We start from the raw sequence: 18,903 nt of genomic DNA on the forward strand, positions 1-18,903 counted from the left end.
TGAACTGCTCTCTAAAAATTCATTCCACATATTGAAAAGCTGCATACTTTTCTCACCAGGTCATCAATAATCATCATCTAAAATCTGATCCTTCTTCCCACTAGCTGCTGACTACAGGAGTTATTTAAGAAACCAGAGAAACCAACTGATTACCAGGGTGTAATTTATTGTCTTAATAAGCTGAACTGCAAGGTTAAACCACATAAGGTCTTAAAATGAATGACCCCCTCAACCCAGATTCCTGCCACCCTGTAGCAAAATAAACAGCCAGCGCGCATGCTGAATTCCGCCTGCGGTTAATGTGCGGAAGGTGTGGAGCACCCACATGTTTCAGAATTCAAAATAAAGCTCTCTTGCCATGGTGAAAAATTAGATAAAATAAAACAAACAGTGTAAAGAGTGTATGTGCGATCCCAAGTCTTCTGTGGAATACTGCATGTTTAGGTATGTGTGTGTCCAAACTCCTGCTGATCATACGCCATCCAGGTCATACATTACACTACTGTTGTTTTTACTACTGAACCACTAACAATGCACACCAATAACGATCCACCTCTACCCTCTCTGTAGGTCGTTATATCGACGACAGTTAACGTGGACGGTCACGTGTTGGCCGTTTCGGACAACATGTTCGTCCACAACAACTCTAAACATGGTCGCAGAGCTCGCCGCCTTGACCCCTCTGAAGGTACGGCACATTTACATGAATTTCTAATTTGCAGCGCTTCAGCCATTCTTCTTCTTCTCCTTTTCTTCTTCCTATTTGCCCAAATTTGGGCATCTTTTTACATGTAGTGTAAAGTAGTGTGTAGTGTAGAAGTGACTGTGGACTAGTGTAGCTATTTTAGTGAGCTTTCTTCTTGTTCTTACAGTAGATGCCATGAAACATGTAGAAACCACATTAGTTTTCATTTAACTGTGTTGCTACCTGCTTTCTTCATTTATTATTATTATTATTATTATTATTATTATTATTATTATTATTATTATGTTTTATATTATATTTTATTATATTATTTTCATGAATGATATTGGGCTACATATCAGTCAAAAATGTGTACTTTTTATTTTAGGTATACATATCCAAAGAGGTTTAAAAAGACAAAATTAAACTTCTAATTCTACTGATTATAAGATAATCTACATGTTAACTGTCTCCTCCTGTATCCTAATAATCATATTATTTGTTGCTTTTTTAATTCAGCTAAGTATATGAGCTGATATGATAATTAGGGAGCATAAATAAAGTAGACTGCAGTAACCCTCTGACTCCTGCAAGACAAAGAAGACTAAATTATTTGGTTTTCAGACTTTTATTTGTTCGTTTATTAATGACAGGGCGAGAAATGAAAATAGCTTAATTAAGCATGGGTGCCCTGAGCGCTGGAGCAGTTTGGCCCCCATGACGTGTTGTTTGTCTCTCTTCTGCTCCTGTTTGATGGTAGGTGTGTTTTGCTTAGCAACCGCCTTTAATTAGGAGAGCAATTAAGAAGGTTGAAGCCTCTCCCCTTGTCTTGCTAGGTCCCTGGGGATAGATAGATAGAGGGAGAGAAAGAGACCCAGCTTATACTTGCCTTTAAACCCCATTTGTGGGGTTTGCTTTTTTATTTTATTGCCCCAATCCATCTCAAGTTTCTTTATTTCAAAACAATTGTCCTTAAATCTTTTTTATTTTAGTGTCTGAAAAGAGGCAATGTGACAATTTTCTGTGATTTAAGTCACAGAGTTTATATATTTATTTGTTTTATTTCAATTTGGTCTTTTCGTGAGTCTCAGTGATGTTTTGACATCTTTAAAAAAAGTCCTGGCGGTTTTAAAAGCTCTCCTTGTCCTTATGCACTGCCGCACACACATAACACACCCCGTTTCCTTTTGCACCACTTAGCTACCTGGGATTTCAACCGGCCCAGACGTCAAATTTGGGCCGAGCTGATATTGCCACTAGCCTTCTAATAAGGGGCTTTAAGAGCGAACTGGGAACAGTTATGCCAAAGCAAAGGAAGAGATCCAACTCTGGACTTATGACTGTCATTCGGCCTCGGGTTCAGCCTCCCACCATAATCACAGCTGCTAATTTTTAAGAATTATTACACGGACGTGTTCAACTTTTCATTGGAAATAAAAACACACAGGAAGCGAGAGAGTTGCTCCAAAGTGCTTGTGTTTTAGAACTGTGACTTCTCAACATTAATGCCAAAGCAATTGATGATAACAAGCACTCTTTTGACACGTGTTGGGTGAGTACGACCGCGAACCATAATCCCATCCATATCCACACTCAGGTTGAAGCCCAGACAGGGTATTTGAGATAAGAAACCCATTCTTGGAAGTGATAAGTGGTGAGAGCGGGAAAAACGAGATGGAGAGCGAGGCAGACGAAGTGAGAGAGGTGCTGCTGTAACACAGACAGTCTCATCTTCCCCTAACGCTCTTATCTAATCATCTAATAAGGGCTAATGTTCCCGGACAGTGAATTTACTCTGGCTTCTGATCTTCAAGTAAAAGTAATTCCCCTGCTGATGCCCCAGTGGACTGCAGTACTCTGTCTCCCCCCTGCAAAAAACATGCCAACACGGTACACGCAGCTGCTCTGTCCGACCTAGACAATCGCGGATTCAAGTAATTCTTATATAGAATATAGAGATTGTTTTCTCTGATAAGCTTCCATCACATGACCTGCACTGCATTCACATGACTGAATAGAACAAATACAACACATATGCAATTCAAGTTGTTAATTTAGTGTCTCTTTTACCTCTTTATTCTATTAAGAGTCATAGTAGGTCCGATTCACTCTGAGAAAGGTAGAAAACACTCCGGACAGGTCACAAGGCCAGTTCAATTAAACATTTTAATTCACTTGTAGAAAACAGTTGTCAAACTCTTATTATATTATAATATTATATTATTAATATTTGGCTAGATAAACCTAGTTTGCCTTTAGGTGGTGCAGCGGTTTATTACACTAGTCCACCACTGCATCTGGATTTGAATCAGTAATATAGCCTGGCCAGATCTCTACACAGACATAATTGGCTATGTCTGAGGAGGAGGAAGGCCAAAGCCCAGTAATGAATTGGTTCCCTGTCTAGGGAATTTCTGCCCTACGCCCCATGTTTCCTGGTGGAACCAGAACAGCCGTGAATCTGACCAGTATAAAGCAGTTGAAAAAGAAATGGAATGGAAGTTGTAATCATTTAAAGTGAACAGTAATAGTAATCAATATATTTTCTAGTATTTGGGGGTAACACTCAATTACTAATCATGTACACAACACAACATGCATGTGCTCACATAGACACAACTAACAAGCTCAAATTAATCCTACAACACGTCCAATTGTACAAAAATAAATAAATAAATAACCCCTCTTGAAATTACGTGTACTTCTTGAGATTGGAGGTTGTTAAAGTGCTTTGTGTTCTAAGAAATGTACACAAAGATAAATCTAGTTTTTGCAAGAATGATGTGTCCACCATGTAACCCCACACCAAAACGAGAACATTCTGTGGACTGTATAGACAACTCAGCCAGTCGAAAGGCCTGTTGACTATCCTATAAACTCCAAAGGGTTCACAATTTTTTTCTTTTAGTTACATACACAACCCCCTATGTAGATCATTGGCTGAAGCAAGAAGTGCACCTGCTGCATAAAAAAGTATAAACTACAACATATATACAGAGAAACAAGGTTGCAGTCGTTATGCTTTAGCATTAAACACCCAAAAAGATAGAGAGACTATATGAAAGCTTTGGTTTTCCCTCTCTCTCGCTGCATGTGTTTGAAAGGCCTGCAGTTCCAGCTCGATTTGCATACCAAGTGGCGGTAATGTTGTTAGGTTTATGCAATAAAGACAAGCGGATCGCGTCTGCAGGGCTGTAGCCTGTTAAAGGGGGCCAGATGGGCGACACACACACACATCCACACACTCGTGCGCGCACACACACACACAAGGTACGAGCTCTAATCCCATCAGCGCCCGGATCAGCTTGCCATCTGGCCATCCCCAACACTATTGCGGCACGTTTGGCCGTCGGCTCAACAAAGAGAGGCAGCATCAGGCAAGAACGGACCTGTTTGAGTGTCTCAATGTTGTGGGAGAGGCAGGAAGGTGACAAACACTTCGGAGCTGGATATGTTACCATGGAAGAGGGCGCATCTCTGATTAGAGCTTCCCACCAGGAAAACAATTCACACGGAAAGACAGCAGGAGGCCGGTACACATGTGAACAAACACACATACATGCTAGCACTAGAAGTATCTTCAGTTAGGAACACTGCACCTTTTATTTATTTTTTTATTTATTTTATGTCCACAAAAGAAATGCAAATTGCGTCTTCTAGATGTTTTGGGAGGAATTCAAAACACTAAAATGTGGCCCTGCTCCAAAACCCTGACTAGCATCCCCTGCTGAAAAGTGCTCCCCTGAAAATACGATTTTCCTCGTTCTCTTCCTGGTGGTGTTGAACTTGGCCTCGACGTCTGCTCTCCTCACTCTCCATCATCTGCTCGCCCACATTGTGCACGTATAGCATTAGATCGCTAACACAGGCTGTGTAATTCACTTTGCCACGCCTCCCATTGAACACATGTTCCCCCACTACATGAGCATTGAAAGTGTATGCAAATGCAGCTAGGCAGAAGGCGACTCGCGGTCTCTCTGTGAAGTGGGGGTCATTGCGAATTCCAAGGCTATGCGCGGTGGTCTTTGGCTGCAGCTGCTAGCCATCCCCTCCTGTGAGTCTGCTTTTAGATCACACACCCATATGCAGACAGACATATTCACGCACACACACACACATACACAGCAGATGCAAAGCCCCACTTGGTCCCTCCCTTCTGCTCACCTACACAAAGTAAATTTGTTTACTGTAATTTTTGGTGAATGATTCGCCATAATTGGAAGTGTTGATGAAGGTCAGTCCCTTTGAGGAAGCACGTCTGTCTTCTGAGACTTGATCCGCTTTCAAGCACTCTGCCTGCAATTAAGAAAAGCAAATGTCACTCGCAAGCCTCAGAAATGAAAATTTGTATGAACTTATTAGCATGAAGTCAACAGCTTTAGTTAAGGGCAAGCTCCTTTTCTGTGTGTGTGTGTGTGTGTGTGTGTGTGTGTGTGTGTGTGTGTGTGTGTGTGTGCGCGCGCGTGTGTGCTCTGCTGCTCTGAGATGTGAGAGGAATGAGCAAATACAACCTCCACTAGTCCAACATTAAGGCAAACAAAGAAAGGTGCCTTGTCTGGCCTGTTCAACACAACAATACCTAATGGTGATTAACTCGGCCTGGCTCTCTTAGCCCACAGACATGGAGAGAGAGGGCGGGTGAGAGAGAGGCAGCGCAGTCAGGATTAGTTTCGGATCTAGCCTGGAACTGACCAGGAAAAAAACACTTAATAAACAAATAATAAATAAATACTGAATGATGGGATGAATATATATTTATATAGGACACCTCAAAAGTCCAGAACCTTAGAGTGTCGTACATCAATTTCTGTTTCATATTCTCTTTATTTTAATCTTTACTCATTAAAGTAGATGTGTGAAGGAGACATAATGGCCTCATGTTTTCTGTAGCCTGGACAATAATGCGCAAGAGACGCTTAACTGTCCTGTAAAATACCTTTCAGCCACAAATCATTTAAAATGACATCACTTTACTTACTCATTATAATATGACTTCATATCTTTCATTACATCTATAAAACCTGCCCTTAACTATAGTATATATTAAAATAATACATTTATATCAATATAAATAAAACAATCAGTAGAAAAGGTGTCTACATATCATTCACGTAATATGTTTAACAAAATTTATAGTAATATCAATACCTTCTGTTGCTAAGGTTAGTTTTTATTGTGGACATACATTTGAATGCTGTTGAGTAAAACGCTCAATGCTAAAAGCTCCCTGTATTGACTGTGTAGATTTGTGAGAGCAGGCTTAGATGATTCGTATGTCCATTGGTCTTAATCATTAATAATGGCCATGCTTTTTCGCTTCTCCCTCCACGAACAACACTTCTTAATAGCTGCTTTAAAAACAGAGCAGACTGATATAGCTCTGCCCTTTAGTTTCTGTGTGGCCCAAATCATTCATGTTTTGCCTTTTTTTTAATAAAAATTTATATATTTTACTTATTATTTTACTTTTTTTTTATGTAATGCCCTCAATTAGGGAGTCAGCTTGTGTGTTCTATATTTCAGTTTATGTGTGTGTATGTGTGAAATACCACGGTCCTGAGTGGGATATTTTCTGTACTGTCATAAGCAGCTACCCCGTGCATAAAGGCGATTAGCCCCAGTGAAGGCTGGACCACCGGTGGAGCCACGGTCATTCTGATTGGGGATAACTTCTTTGATGGACTACAGGTCGTGTTTGGCACAATGCTTGTATGGAGTGAGGTAAGGCCTGAACTCTGCTTCAATTACTGCTTAGTTTTAGCAATAATGCTTGGACCTGTTGTTATAACAGTATAGTAACAATGTAGTAAGCATGTAATAACTGCTTAATGCTGTAACGAGTTAAGATATGTGCATGTACCTATTGCATACTTAATTTTATAATTTTAATGATGACATTGTTAATGGGTAAGGCTATGATAACTGATATCATATAATTATTACTGTAGTTATTCCTGTAAATATATGCTTTATGACAAGTGTTATTAAGCATGTTTAATTACAACACAGCAGCAAAGCACTTTGATGCTATACTAAAATTAAATAAATTGAGCCTATTCAGCTTATAACCTGACACTTCTTTAAGTTATAACACTTTCAGATATCATAGACTGAGCAATAACTCATATTGATTTATTAAATTAGTTAATAAAACGTATTACTTATCATCACAAAATCATTTCTCATTTCTCTCTAATTCAAGCTCATATAGTAAGTGCATTTACAGTAATGACTTTCGGCAAATGCCCTTATCCAGTGCAACTTAAAATTGCTTTATCCAGAGCAAATACAGTGATAGCAGTTAAGCATTAAGGGTCTTGTTCAGCCCAAACCCCCCCACATAATCGAACATACTTGAACCACTAGGCTTACACTACCATGTTGTACAAAATAAATACACTGCTTTGAGTGTGTGCAAATAAATAATGTATAAAGTGGACTGACCCTAAAACATTTGGGGGAAAAAAATTACATTATATGTGTCTAGAAAGATTTTGACAATAATGATATGAGCCTCCAATCTAAAATGGATAGTCTGTAGATTGTAACTGGTCTGATTGGTGTTCCTTTATATTTTTATGTCAGATTAATATTAAACAACAGTTACACACTCCTGTAGATTACTCACTAATCAGATTAAAGTCACTACAAGCTCCAGGATTTAGGGTGGTGCGTTTTTAAATTAATGTTAATGAAGCTGTCTCCTCACACAAATTTCTTTCAGCCCCCCTGAAAGCCAATCAGTGTTTGTTTATTTCTTTATCCCCCCCAACTTAATCACAGGAATAGATAAGGAATCAGATCAACCAAGCATGCTAAGCAGCAGTGTATCCACTGGGGCTTTGACTGCATTCTGCACTGATCGGCGAGCTCTTGCAAAATAATCAAGCAATTAAGGGTGAAATGTCTGCAAGATGGAAAAAAAAGAAGCAAAATAAAGACACAGAGAGGCATGTGGTGATTTTATCCAGCTTCACACCCTGTGGCTTTTCCTGAACTGGGCCAGTTTGTTGAGTTTTGAGAACGTGGAGCACTGACAGGATAATTTAGCATCTGAGTAGTAATTGAGTTTAGTAGAAAACATGGTTAGCGTGGAATAGAAGAGTGTGTGTGAAGGAAAGCTGGCATGGTGCTAAATGTTTGTGTCTGCTGTTCCCTGGCAGTTAATTACACCCCATGCCATCCGAGTGCAGACGCCTCCCAGACACATCCCAGGGGTCGTGGAGGTCACTCTGTCCTACAAGTCCAAGCAGTTCTGCAAAGGAGCGCCCGGACGATTCGTCTATACTGGTAAGTACAATATAAGTAAATAAGTTGCTTATTTATTTGTACTTATTTATTTAATCTAATGTTTAGGTTCTTCGCCTAGTTCCTTTCTTGTATAAGACAAAAATACTGTCTGTTTTGCAGACAGCATAACAAAGGTAACTTTTAATTGCAGTAAAACAGTTGAGGGTTGTGTCTAGCAATTGGTGTATAGTACAAAACCTTTAAATATAACCATGATAATATTGTCATACGTACCAGCCCTAGTATTTTCCAGCTTATACAGTTTTACTGAGGGTCTTTGCAGGCTCTAGCCCACCAAACAATCGTGTCAAAATGACCTAGACTTTTTTCCCCTCTTTTTTTCTGTCTGTAACCTTATCCCTCCTCCATCAGTGTGGTGAAGGGGGCAGCTGCCAGCTCCTGTAAATCTTAACCCATTACAACACATTCCAAACCTTTCCAATTTCCCCCAGTTTTCTGTAAGCATAAATACACCCACCTTTAATAGATAGGCTACCATCACAGTGTGTGTGTGTGTGTGTGTGCATGTGTGTGTGTGTGTGTGTGTGCTTGTTTGTAAATAATATATAGAGCAAGCAAGGTCATGGTGTACAGACAATTCCTAAATGATGGTGTTTGGATGAGTGTGTTTACAAGCACGTGTAAGGGTGTTCCTAATCTCTTGCTGATAGCAGAGGTAATGTGGTCACTCCAAATTTGACCTGGAAGCTCAGGATCTGATCCCAGACCAAGTGGGACAATGAGATAATGATCAGGAATTAAGAGCGAGAGTGAGTGAAAGAAATACAGAAAAGTCAGGGGGTTGGGGGTGTTGGTAGGTTGGTTGATGCTAGTCCCTTCAGGGGCAGCTGTTCTCCTTTCCTACCCCAGTCTGGACCGTTTAACCCCCCTGAGTGGGGTTAGACCACAGCCCAACAAGCCTTTGAGATAATGAAACCCTAGATGGGGAGGGGGTGGGGAGGTTGCCTAATACCAGCTCTGTTATATGAGCTCTGACACTAATGTCTGCTCTACAGAACGGACAAATCTCGCCAGCGTTTCACCTATGCCCATTTGCCAGTGCTTAGCACTCGATTTGTAGGAAAGTTTTGACAAGCATCAAGGCCAAATTCTTTCTCGTCTGTTTTTTTTTACACAAAAGAATAATATTTTTATTCGTCCCTGTAACTAGTTTGTTTTCCTCTAACCTTATATCCATCTTCTACAAATTACAAAGAGCAGGACTGGCTTTATTACGATTATATACATATCAAGTATTAAAGAATCCAAACTAAAATGCTCAGTTTAAACTTCATAATCTTGAGCTAAAATAAATGTGGACAAATTGTTAGCAACCAAAATAACGTGAGCTCTTAAAATCCAGCACAATCAAACCTAAGCCAATAAAAAAATAACACATACATTTAAATTAAAAGGCAGTGTTATTGAATTCTCCTGTATTTTATAAATATATATTCTCAGAATATAAATAATAAAATAAAATAAAATAATAAAAAATATAATAATAAAAAATATTATTGTATTATTATTATTATTATTATTATTATTATTTATAATAATAATAATAATAATAATAACAATAATAATAATAATACTAAAGACAAATTTCATTTTACTGCACACATGTACATCTAATAAAATTAGGCATTCTATCAGCCATAGATTATAATTATGATTTTATGATGATTTTTCCACTGTCTAAACCCCACTCAGACAATAAAAAGTGTATTTTTATAATAACAAGAGACCTGGATGGCTTGATGACTTTAGACTTAGTTTCTCAAGGTGCTTTACACACTCTGTGGGGTCATATGTGGGATATTAAAAATAAATTCAACATGCCGCATGCCAATAACATTTTCCTTTATAAATGATATATTCATTAACTATTACAGTATATAAACATCATCAACAATAGTGCTGTTAATTGTTTTTTACCTTTTTTCCTTTCTGTTTGTTTAGAATTTACAATCCTTTCTGCCCCCCCCAAACATTGTGTCTTTTGTTGCTTTTTTAGTACTACTGATTGGAACAAACTGCCCGTGCTTGTAATTAGTTTATAAATGTTAGCTTTGAACTGAAAATGCTAGGTGGTCTTTCCTGGTGAACGCTTTTTAAACTGTTTTGCGTGTAAGTGTAGTGTAAATGCATGCCATACAAGGTCTAAATAAGCTAATGACTTGCTATTAAGCAAAGGAATTAGAGAAAATGAACCAAAACAATGCAGCAAAAGCATTATGGAAACATTATCTCCAAATATAGCTTACACATTTCCGGTGCGTTTGTACTAAGTATAACAGCCTTTTCACTTTTTCTTCACCAATAGGAAAAAGAACAAAAAAATCTAGTCTAATTTGTCTGAAGTGTAGGTGGCAGTCTTAAGTGTTACTAGTGTTGATTAAGAAAACCTCCACCCTTACTGAGACACCAGCTGCATCACTGGGAATGACGCATTACTTCAGGAGTCGATAATTCTCCTCCATCATGACCAGCGCAAGCCACCTGTCTTAGAGGTCAACCTTGCTTAAGTAAATGACTCCACACTGGCTTTAAAAGTCAAAGAGCATCCTTTCTTTCTCTAAGCTGCTTTTTATGTGTTATGAGGGCATCAAGGTCAACAGTCAAAAGATAGCCTTTGTATTCTCAAAACATATGCCCCAAACAAATTGGCATTTTACCAGACTGTAAGGTTAAATAAATTTAGAGTGTATATAAGTGCTTTATGAGGTGTGAGTCCTTTTCTTAAATCAGAATGCAATTTAATACCGATCATCCATGAATGCACAGACGTGCAGGATTTTCTGAGTGAGAGTTAGTGAGGTTATTTACAGCTCCAGGCCCTTACTGGATCTAAACTTTTATTGGTATCCTGCTCCTGCCGAAGAGCTCCTGTTATTCTTTAAAGACTTCTATTTACTTGTACACTTTCATCCTCGGTCATTTTTGACTCATATTAAAATAATTTTTTTTTTAAAACATCTGACTAACGGCAGTTAAGATTAACAAAAAAATAAATAAAAAAATAAAAATAAATAGATAAAATAAAATAAATAAATAACATAACCTAAAAAAATTAATTAATTAAAACATGATAACAAATAAAAACATTAAAAAAGTAAAAAGTGCAAAAACCTATAAATAATACATTTTAAATTATATAAAATAATGTTATGAATTCATGTATACAAAGTTAACGTTTTTTGGCCAATTTTGTCAAAGATGAAGCTCTATTGTTAAAAAAAAAATGTCATCAACAAGAAAAGAGGCAAGATTAATTAAAATCGTTAAAGTCAATTAAGCACCAATTGAAATTAAATTTTTTTTTAAAAAAGACAAAAAAATATACATTCATTATAAAGAGTTAAACAAATTAATGATGTAAGGCCAGGTGTTTCCGTGTATGCATTTCCCTCCCACTTTCACCTTGTTTGTTTGTAATGCTGTGTCTTTTGTTAGTACTTGTGTGGCATCTGAAACCAGTATCTGCTGTCCATTGATCAGACCTAGTGCTGGAAAGCCTGTCAGGAGGGTCTATAAAAAAAATCAAAGCGGGACAGGCATGTTTGTCCTCTTGCCAATAGCATTCATTCGAAGAAGCCCTCACAAGCTGATCTCGCAATTCTTAAAGCCTCATACAGATGTTCGCTTTAAGCTCCAGTATTGGATTTGACAAGCACGTGTACACTGTTCTTTTTTTTTCTTTTTCTATTGGCTATTTGTTTTTTACTTCTCCGAAGATGTGAAGGATTTAAAGGGCATACAGTGTTTGTTTAAAGACTAACTATCCTCTGTGTATACAGAAGTGCATTTTTGGTGGCACAAAAAGATCATCAGTTTGGGTGGTGTTGGCTAGTGTGATAAGACAGAGCAAGGCCTTATAAGCACACAGAAATACAGAAATCATAAATATAGGTCAGCACTGGACTCTAATTGCATCAAAGCTATCGCTTTCTATTTTAGCAAGGCACGGTCACTGTGAGCCTGGCCTTAACGCTCTACTGGGAGAAAGAGAAAGGAGAGAGAGAATGAGGGAGATAAGAGAGAGAGATGTTCAACCAGAGCGATCACCCCTTTTGACTATTTGTTTTAATCAGTGACATCCATTTACCACAATTGCTTAAAATGAACTATACCTCATACAGAAATCGTACATTTACCGACCACGATTCATCACACGGAAATTGAGGGCCAGTAAACTTTTCCTTTTGTCCAATGGGATTGTAGACATGCATCAAAATGTTAAAAAATGAGAAACCTGTCACCCATTTATCAGGGCAGAGGAACATTATTTGCTAATTTCCCAACCTGCTCCATGACAGGGTGCTTCATCTTTGGACCCACAGTGACCACCATGGCCCCTTTCTGTTATTAGTTCAAGTCAAGCTTTTTTCCCCTCTCACTCACCCGCTGTCTCTTGTTCCTTTAAACTTCAACACCCCCCCCCCCCCCCCTTTCATTATTGTCCGCTTCTAACAAGAGTCATTTGTCTATCATACACCTTTTTGTGATTCCACTCCAGAAGACTTTGACCAAAGGCTGTTCACTGGATCTCAGAGGGTCTGGCTCTGATGGCCTGCTTATTGGCCAGTGGCCCTGATAAATCACAAAGTTTCCTTGTCAAGGTGAAGGTATCGACTCGGCTGCACCAAAACTGACAAAACATGCCGAGGAGGAGACAGTCATTCATCATCTGCCAAAGAGGACAAAGGGGTTGTCTCACCACTTCACTCTGCAGCATTGCCACTCATTCCAATTGTTAAAGATGCCCACCTGAGGTCTGGCAAATGTTGTGGAAAAGTATAGGAACTGGCACCAAACCCAGGCCTTTTATTAGACTAATTGCTGACATTTAAAAGCTATTAACCTCTATTAGATATGGGAACAGTACACAGTAATGCTGTAAAAGTTACTCTTGTTCTTGGACAGGGATCCAACTGCTTGAACAGAAATAATAGACAGAGGGAGCTGTGTCTGGCAGTAAACAAACTCTTAAACAGTGCCACATAAAACGAAGTATCACTGAAAGATCAGTGAATGATTTAGAGTAGGCTATTAGTGCATCATTCCCTATCCACCCATTGCCACTGGGCTCACACTGGATCAGATAGAAGCGCTCATTTGCTCTCAGTAATCAAGAGCAGGAAGGTTATGTAATCAAAGCTGTCTCAACACACCCCTTCCTGTCCTATCACAATGCCAGTTAGATGCCTCGTCTATGTAGATCTCTAGAAAAATACAAGCCATAAGGTCCAGACACCAGGCCGATCTTATCAATCTATACAATTTCACCTATGATGTCCCCGGCCTTCTGAGCAAGGAAATAAACCTTATCTTATTAAACATACTATAACTGTCCTACAAGCTGCTAATTTTGCTGCGTTTTCTCTTATTGTGGCTGCTTTAAAAAGGTTTGCCCTTACCAGCAGTCAAAATGTTTTCTGACTAATGACTTTTGTCCTCCTGGTCTCGCCTCTTGCCTTTCCAGACCTGAGCCTCCCTGTCCAGCGCTTTATCCCTCTCAATCGTGACTTTATTTATAGATGAATGCCAAACACTGTGATGTATCGACACACGGTGGAAAACTTAACTCATCTCGAATGAGGAGGAAAAAATGCAGCTATAATTTAACACACTCATCGATTTTTTTCCTTTCGCACTGTCCATATATTGATCTTGATTTTACAGTATTAATTTCAGTCTGAGATTGATACAAGGGAGGTCCGATTTTATTAAGCCTAGTCTGAGTGTTAACGCTTGTTTCTGTTGGCTAGCTATTGGTTATTGTGTGCCCTCAAATGTCAAGGAATATGAGGTAGAACTAGAAAACTGTGTGAACAGTTTGAGGTTAATGGGGGAGCTTTTATATTTTTAACCCTCTTTTCTATATAGATTTTGAAATATAAATAGTGTCAGTGAAATATAATATAAAGGTGCAAAACACAATAGTCTGGAGAAGTGGCTTTCCCTCTTTGTCCAAATGCTAGGAAGAGTCTTCCATACCATCCCACTCCAATCATCCTGCCTGTATCGGTTCAAAGTTCATGAAATTTCTATGAGCATTGATCTGTCACTATTGATTTTTTCCCACCCACCCGGCTTTTTCCCCCCACCTCTAAAGATCTTTGAAATTTTAATTTCCGGAGCATCTGAATTTCTCAGAGATGGAGCTTCCTCAGAGACAGCTGGCAATAAAATGAAGTTAGCACTACATCACTCTAAATTCTGGGACTTTTTTCACTTTAGCTCTTTTTTTTTTAACCTGAGGCCAGTCTACAAACAGAACAGAAAATTATTTGGATGGCAGCTTAGCAGCATATATGCTTTTATGTCTTTGGATAAAAAACCCTATAGGTGTTTATTGTAGACTGCCAATGTTAGATTCTTAAGCAATGTTCTGATCCCTCAATCACTAATCTTAATTGTAAATCTCTTTAGACTAAAGCATTTACTAAGTAAATAAAAAAAAAATGCACGTTTTGTATATTCGGCTCGTTCTGGACATGAATTTTGAGATTATAATCAGGTCTAGCTATTCCAAAAACAATGGTCTGTGGTTGGTAATCTGCAGGTTCAGTCAAATGGTTTTATTTGGATGTGCTTAAGTAGGCTTAGTGGGCTGTTTATTTACTTTTGGTGGTCCTTAGGCAGTGTTTTTCACATTAGTCTCTACAAGTTGTACCACTCCTAATCTGAGCTTCTAATAAAAATGGTCATTTTGAATCCTGACTGTGTTTGGATTCTTGTGCAATAAAACCTAGCCCTCAACTTTTTAGTTCAATTTTAAGTCAATTTAGGTTAATAATGACTAAAAAAAATAGACTGCAGAAATCTGAATCCTTAGCTTACATTCTTATGGTCTATACCAAAACCCTACCAAAACATCAGTCTTGTTGACAATCTGCAAAGTCATTATAGTGGTCTTTCTGTAACAATAGGCAGTTTTTCACCACTATGACTTAGCAAAGTTATTTCTATACAGACTGTTTGTGCCAGGCAGAAGTCTGGAAACACAACCCTACAAGTATTTTACTCTCATTCCTCTGGCTTTTTTCCACTTATCCCAGTTCACTAGGTTACCAATCAGCGGCCCATTTAATAAACTCTGTTTGATTCGATCAGTATTGGCATCTTTCCATTGAATTGGGGAGAATTACAAACTCGTAAAGCACTTGTCAGGAAATAACACACTGGAATCCTTTACCCCCTCTAGAGGCATGGCCTCAGATTGAGCAATGTGATTGTTCTTGACTTTATTTTTTCATTACAAGCCCTTTTTTTGGAGTAGAGCATCTATGGTATAAAACTACACTCAAGACAAATAACAGTGGTCTTTACTTGGTTTTCAGTCTCTCAGTCTCATACTCTATGTCTCTGTTTTGTTTGCTTGGTGTAGTTGATATGTCTGGGAAAGCTCAATAAAATTATAATTGCACTACATGCATTATTACAGACTTATAGTCACAAACTGAATTGGTCTAGCAAATGTATACTGGCCCAAATCTTTTTTTTTTTTCTGTTTTGGCTATGCCATTGAGAAACTAAAGTAAATGGACGCCAGCTTTTTTTTTTACTGTTCACAAATATCGCAGTGTCTCGCTTCACCTTCCTTCCTCCACTGGGCTGGAACCATGGTGTTTCAGAATTAAAAGAAAGATGCTTTCTGTTCCTATTGTTGATTTCTCAGCATACGCATTAGTCTCCTTAACAATTGATCTTAAAAGAAGGGAAGAACAAAAGTAAAATTTAAAACAAAAGAAAGAGAAAGGGACATAGAGTATACATTTTCTACAGGCACTAATGTCCGAGCTGTATTTCGTACCCGTTTTATGTCTATCTTGTGCTCCCTTGTGAAAGTTTCCTTTACTCTTACTATTACAGAGGCACAGTGAGGCACAGTGATATACAAAAACCAGCTCTGAAATGTGACCTTGCTTTTTCTTTAAAGCCTCTTTTTTCCTTCTGCTTGATTTGGGTTAGGAAGAAAGAAAATAGCATGTGGGCATATGTGTGTGTGTGTGTGTGGTGGGGGTAAGACTTTTTGATGGCGTAGGTGGAGCAGAGATAAGCTCGGAGCAGTTAAGTATAATTAGACAAAGTAATAGCAAGCAACGGTAATAAAGCCACTCATTATCTTGCCCAAAGATATAGCCTTATCATAATAGGCCATAATGGGGGCGTGGAATGCCAGGCAAGTACTCAATGTTTTTCTTGTTTGTTTAATAGGGTACAATTACCATTACCATTTATTAAAACTACACCCTTTGATTGTTTCACTTGCTTTATGCTTTTTTCTGCGTTACTTGGGAACTCATGAAATCCACTAAATTGCAATAACACAGTCAAATCTGTCAAAAGTGACATTGCTATATTCTCTGTCTGCCATCTAAGTGGTTTTAAATTCACACACCATGTTATACACTTTGTAGCACATAATTGCCCCTACTGTGCCATTGGTTCCATTTCCAATTAACTTGCCAAACTTGATGACTGTTTTTACAGAGCTATAGCTGACACATGATGGACAGGATTCTCTTTTAAATTTCCGAACAGCTATTTTTTTCTCGTCACTTCTGACTTTACATTTCAACTTGAAGACTCAGTGTGGTCATAATTTATTAGGATCTATGACAAGCATTTCACTTGACTGTGCTGTTATTACAGAAGAGCTTTGTTACCCTGTAAGAGAAGCATGTCAGAGATATGTATCTTCAGTTGTAGAACATGTCAGCTGTGAGGAATGACAGTGTATGATCTTAGAGAACAAGGTCAAAGTATTCCATCTTCAAGTATATAAAGATGTAGAGCCCAGATACACAGATATGCACTCTCCTGGATATCACCACATATTCCTACATACAGACGTGACCTTATAAGGTTCTGTTATGTACTGACGCAAGCATGATTTGGCTAGCATAGGCCAAATTTCTGTCAAAGTAAGAATTCATACATACTTCATTTCCAAATTGCTCTTGCATTACTATTTTGATGTCTTATATGTACACGGATGTGATTAACATTTGTACATTTTTCAATTTGCTTATTAATTAATGCGTTCATTTATCTTAAGGACTCAAAAACCCACCTAATCACTCTCTAACTCTCACACAGTGAGTTCCACTTACTAGAATAATCTGGAAGTACCCGGAAGAAAGCCACACAGACCAACCTTTAAAATATTAAACATAGCACCCTACAGCTCTACAAAGCTCTTTAAAACAGACACAAGTCATTCTGAAAAGCATGCTAGGTAGCGAGAGTGCTGCAAACAACATTGACTTTATTTGATTGAACATGCTTACTTAGGCTTGTTAACTAAGCAGCAATTTAACCCTTTATTCCGGATGGGTAAAACAAACAAACAAACAAAAAGAGATGACAAATGAAGATGTAAGCAAAACCCTTGACCACCAACAGATGCCAGGTAACCATACTCATGCACATATATACGCTCTCTCTTGCTCTCTCTGAGCCCTGAAGCGGCGATGTGTGTAGTAGTGACTCTCTCTTCCTCTCTTTTGCTCTCTCATTATCCGTGAGGTCAGAGAGCTACATTGGGAAGAAGCGGATAGATCAATACAAATTATCCTTGAGCAAACCCTTGCTGACAGCCTGAATTGCAGCATATGTTTACCCAAAATCGGGCAATTTATCTTAATATCAGCAAAGTAATGCGGGACAGGTGAGAGGTCACCCACTCTCTCCACCTCATAATTACCCGCCTCCAAAACAGGAAAATGCTATTGATTGGCCAAGCCCGGGGCAGGGGGGCTGGCATCAAGCACAAAGAGAGGGTCAGGCTCTGGTCTAGTAGTGATAGAGCAGTGAATAGAGTGTGTGTGGTGTGTTTGTTAGATTGAGGAGATAAAATAGAAATAAAGAAATACTGTACAAGTGATTGTATAGGGCTAGTATAGAAATGTGGATCTGGTGACACCTATAAGAGTGAGAGAAATAGAGATAAAGAGAGGAAGGCAGGTTTAAATCTAGCTGGTTTAAACTGTCATTACTTAATATGTCATGTATAGTTCAGAGATTTCCCTCAGCAATGCAGAACAATAAGGTTTGTGTTGGTGTTTTAAATAAGAACTCCAGTATTTATCTGCCCCATATGTGCAATATCAATGAACAATACTTTTAACGTGTAAAAATGTAAACATGTAAACAAAACACCCGGAGGAAACCCAAGAACATGCAAATCAAACCCAGGCCCTTGTTGCTGTGAGGCGACAGCACTAGCTACTGCACCACTGTGCCACCCTACTATAAAATTACAAGAACAGTGGTGGCTCAGTGCTCAGTGCTAAAGGTAATGGACTAGTAAACAGAAGGTTGATGGTTTGAGCCTCACCAACATCAAGTTGGACCCCTGAACAAGGCCTTTAAACCTTAACTGCTTAAATTGTATAGGGCAGCTGTTGCCTAGTGGTTAAGGTACTGGACCAGCAATACGAAGGTTGCTGGTTTAAGCCACTGGTTGCCACTGTTGTGCCCTTGAGCAAGGCACTTAACCCTCAATTGCTTAAATTGTATTCCGTCACAACTGTAAGTCGCTTTGGATAAAAGCATCTGCTAAATGCTGTAAATGTAATTATAAGATAGTATAAATGAATGGAATTTTGCATGGAATGGAAGTGTGGTCAGATAAAAATAATAATAATAATAATATTTGCATTTATTGCTTAAGAGCAGTATCTGTAGTTTCATCAATATAGTAAATAAATGCTTTTACACTACAGATGTGGTTGAACACTCCTTTAAAGGCCTTGTGTTCTAAGATCAATGCCACTAACTGAACATCTATTTCTCTATCTATTACTTACTTGCTTTTTTTTAAACTATTTTCCCAGTGAAAAGCAACTATCTATACTATCTATGAGAGTTAATTACTATGCTTAACTTTTAATGTTTAAAATGATCACGAGAGCACA

At 38.4% G+C, this 18,903-nt stretch overlaps 1 protein-coding gene across 5 annotated transcripts in view; it reads left to right on the top strand.

Moving 5' to 3' along the window:
- ebf3a (EBF transcription factor 3a) overlaps positions 1-18,903 on the top strand; it is a 103,011-nt gene that overhangs the window by 68,143 nt on the left and 15,965 nt on the right. For 4 of the 5 annotated variants that reach the window (XM_063003659.1, XM_063003656.1, XM_063003655.1 and 1 more), the window contains exons 8-10: positions 571-688; positions 6,273-6,406; positions 7,849-7,975. In XM_063003659.1, the coding sequence (XP_062859729.1) occupies positions 571-688; positions 6,273-6,406; positions 7,849-7,975 (379 nt within the window). The remainder of the gene's footprint in view (positions 1-570; positions 689-6,272; positions 6,407-7,848; positions 7,976-18,903) is intronic. The other variant, XM_063003658.1, reaches the window with a different exon arrangement.

Source organism: Trichomycterus rosablanca, chromosome 10, assembly GCF_030014385.1.
Source record: "Trichomycterus rosablanca isolate fTriRos1 chromosome 10, fTriRos1.hap1, whole genome shotgun sequence".
Lineage (NCBI taxonomy): Eukaryota > Metazoa > Chordata > Actinopteri > Siluriformes > Trichomycteridae > Trichomycterus > Trichomycterus rosablanca.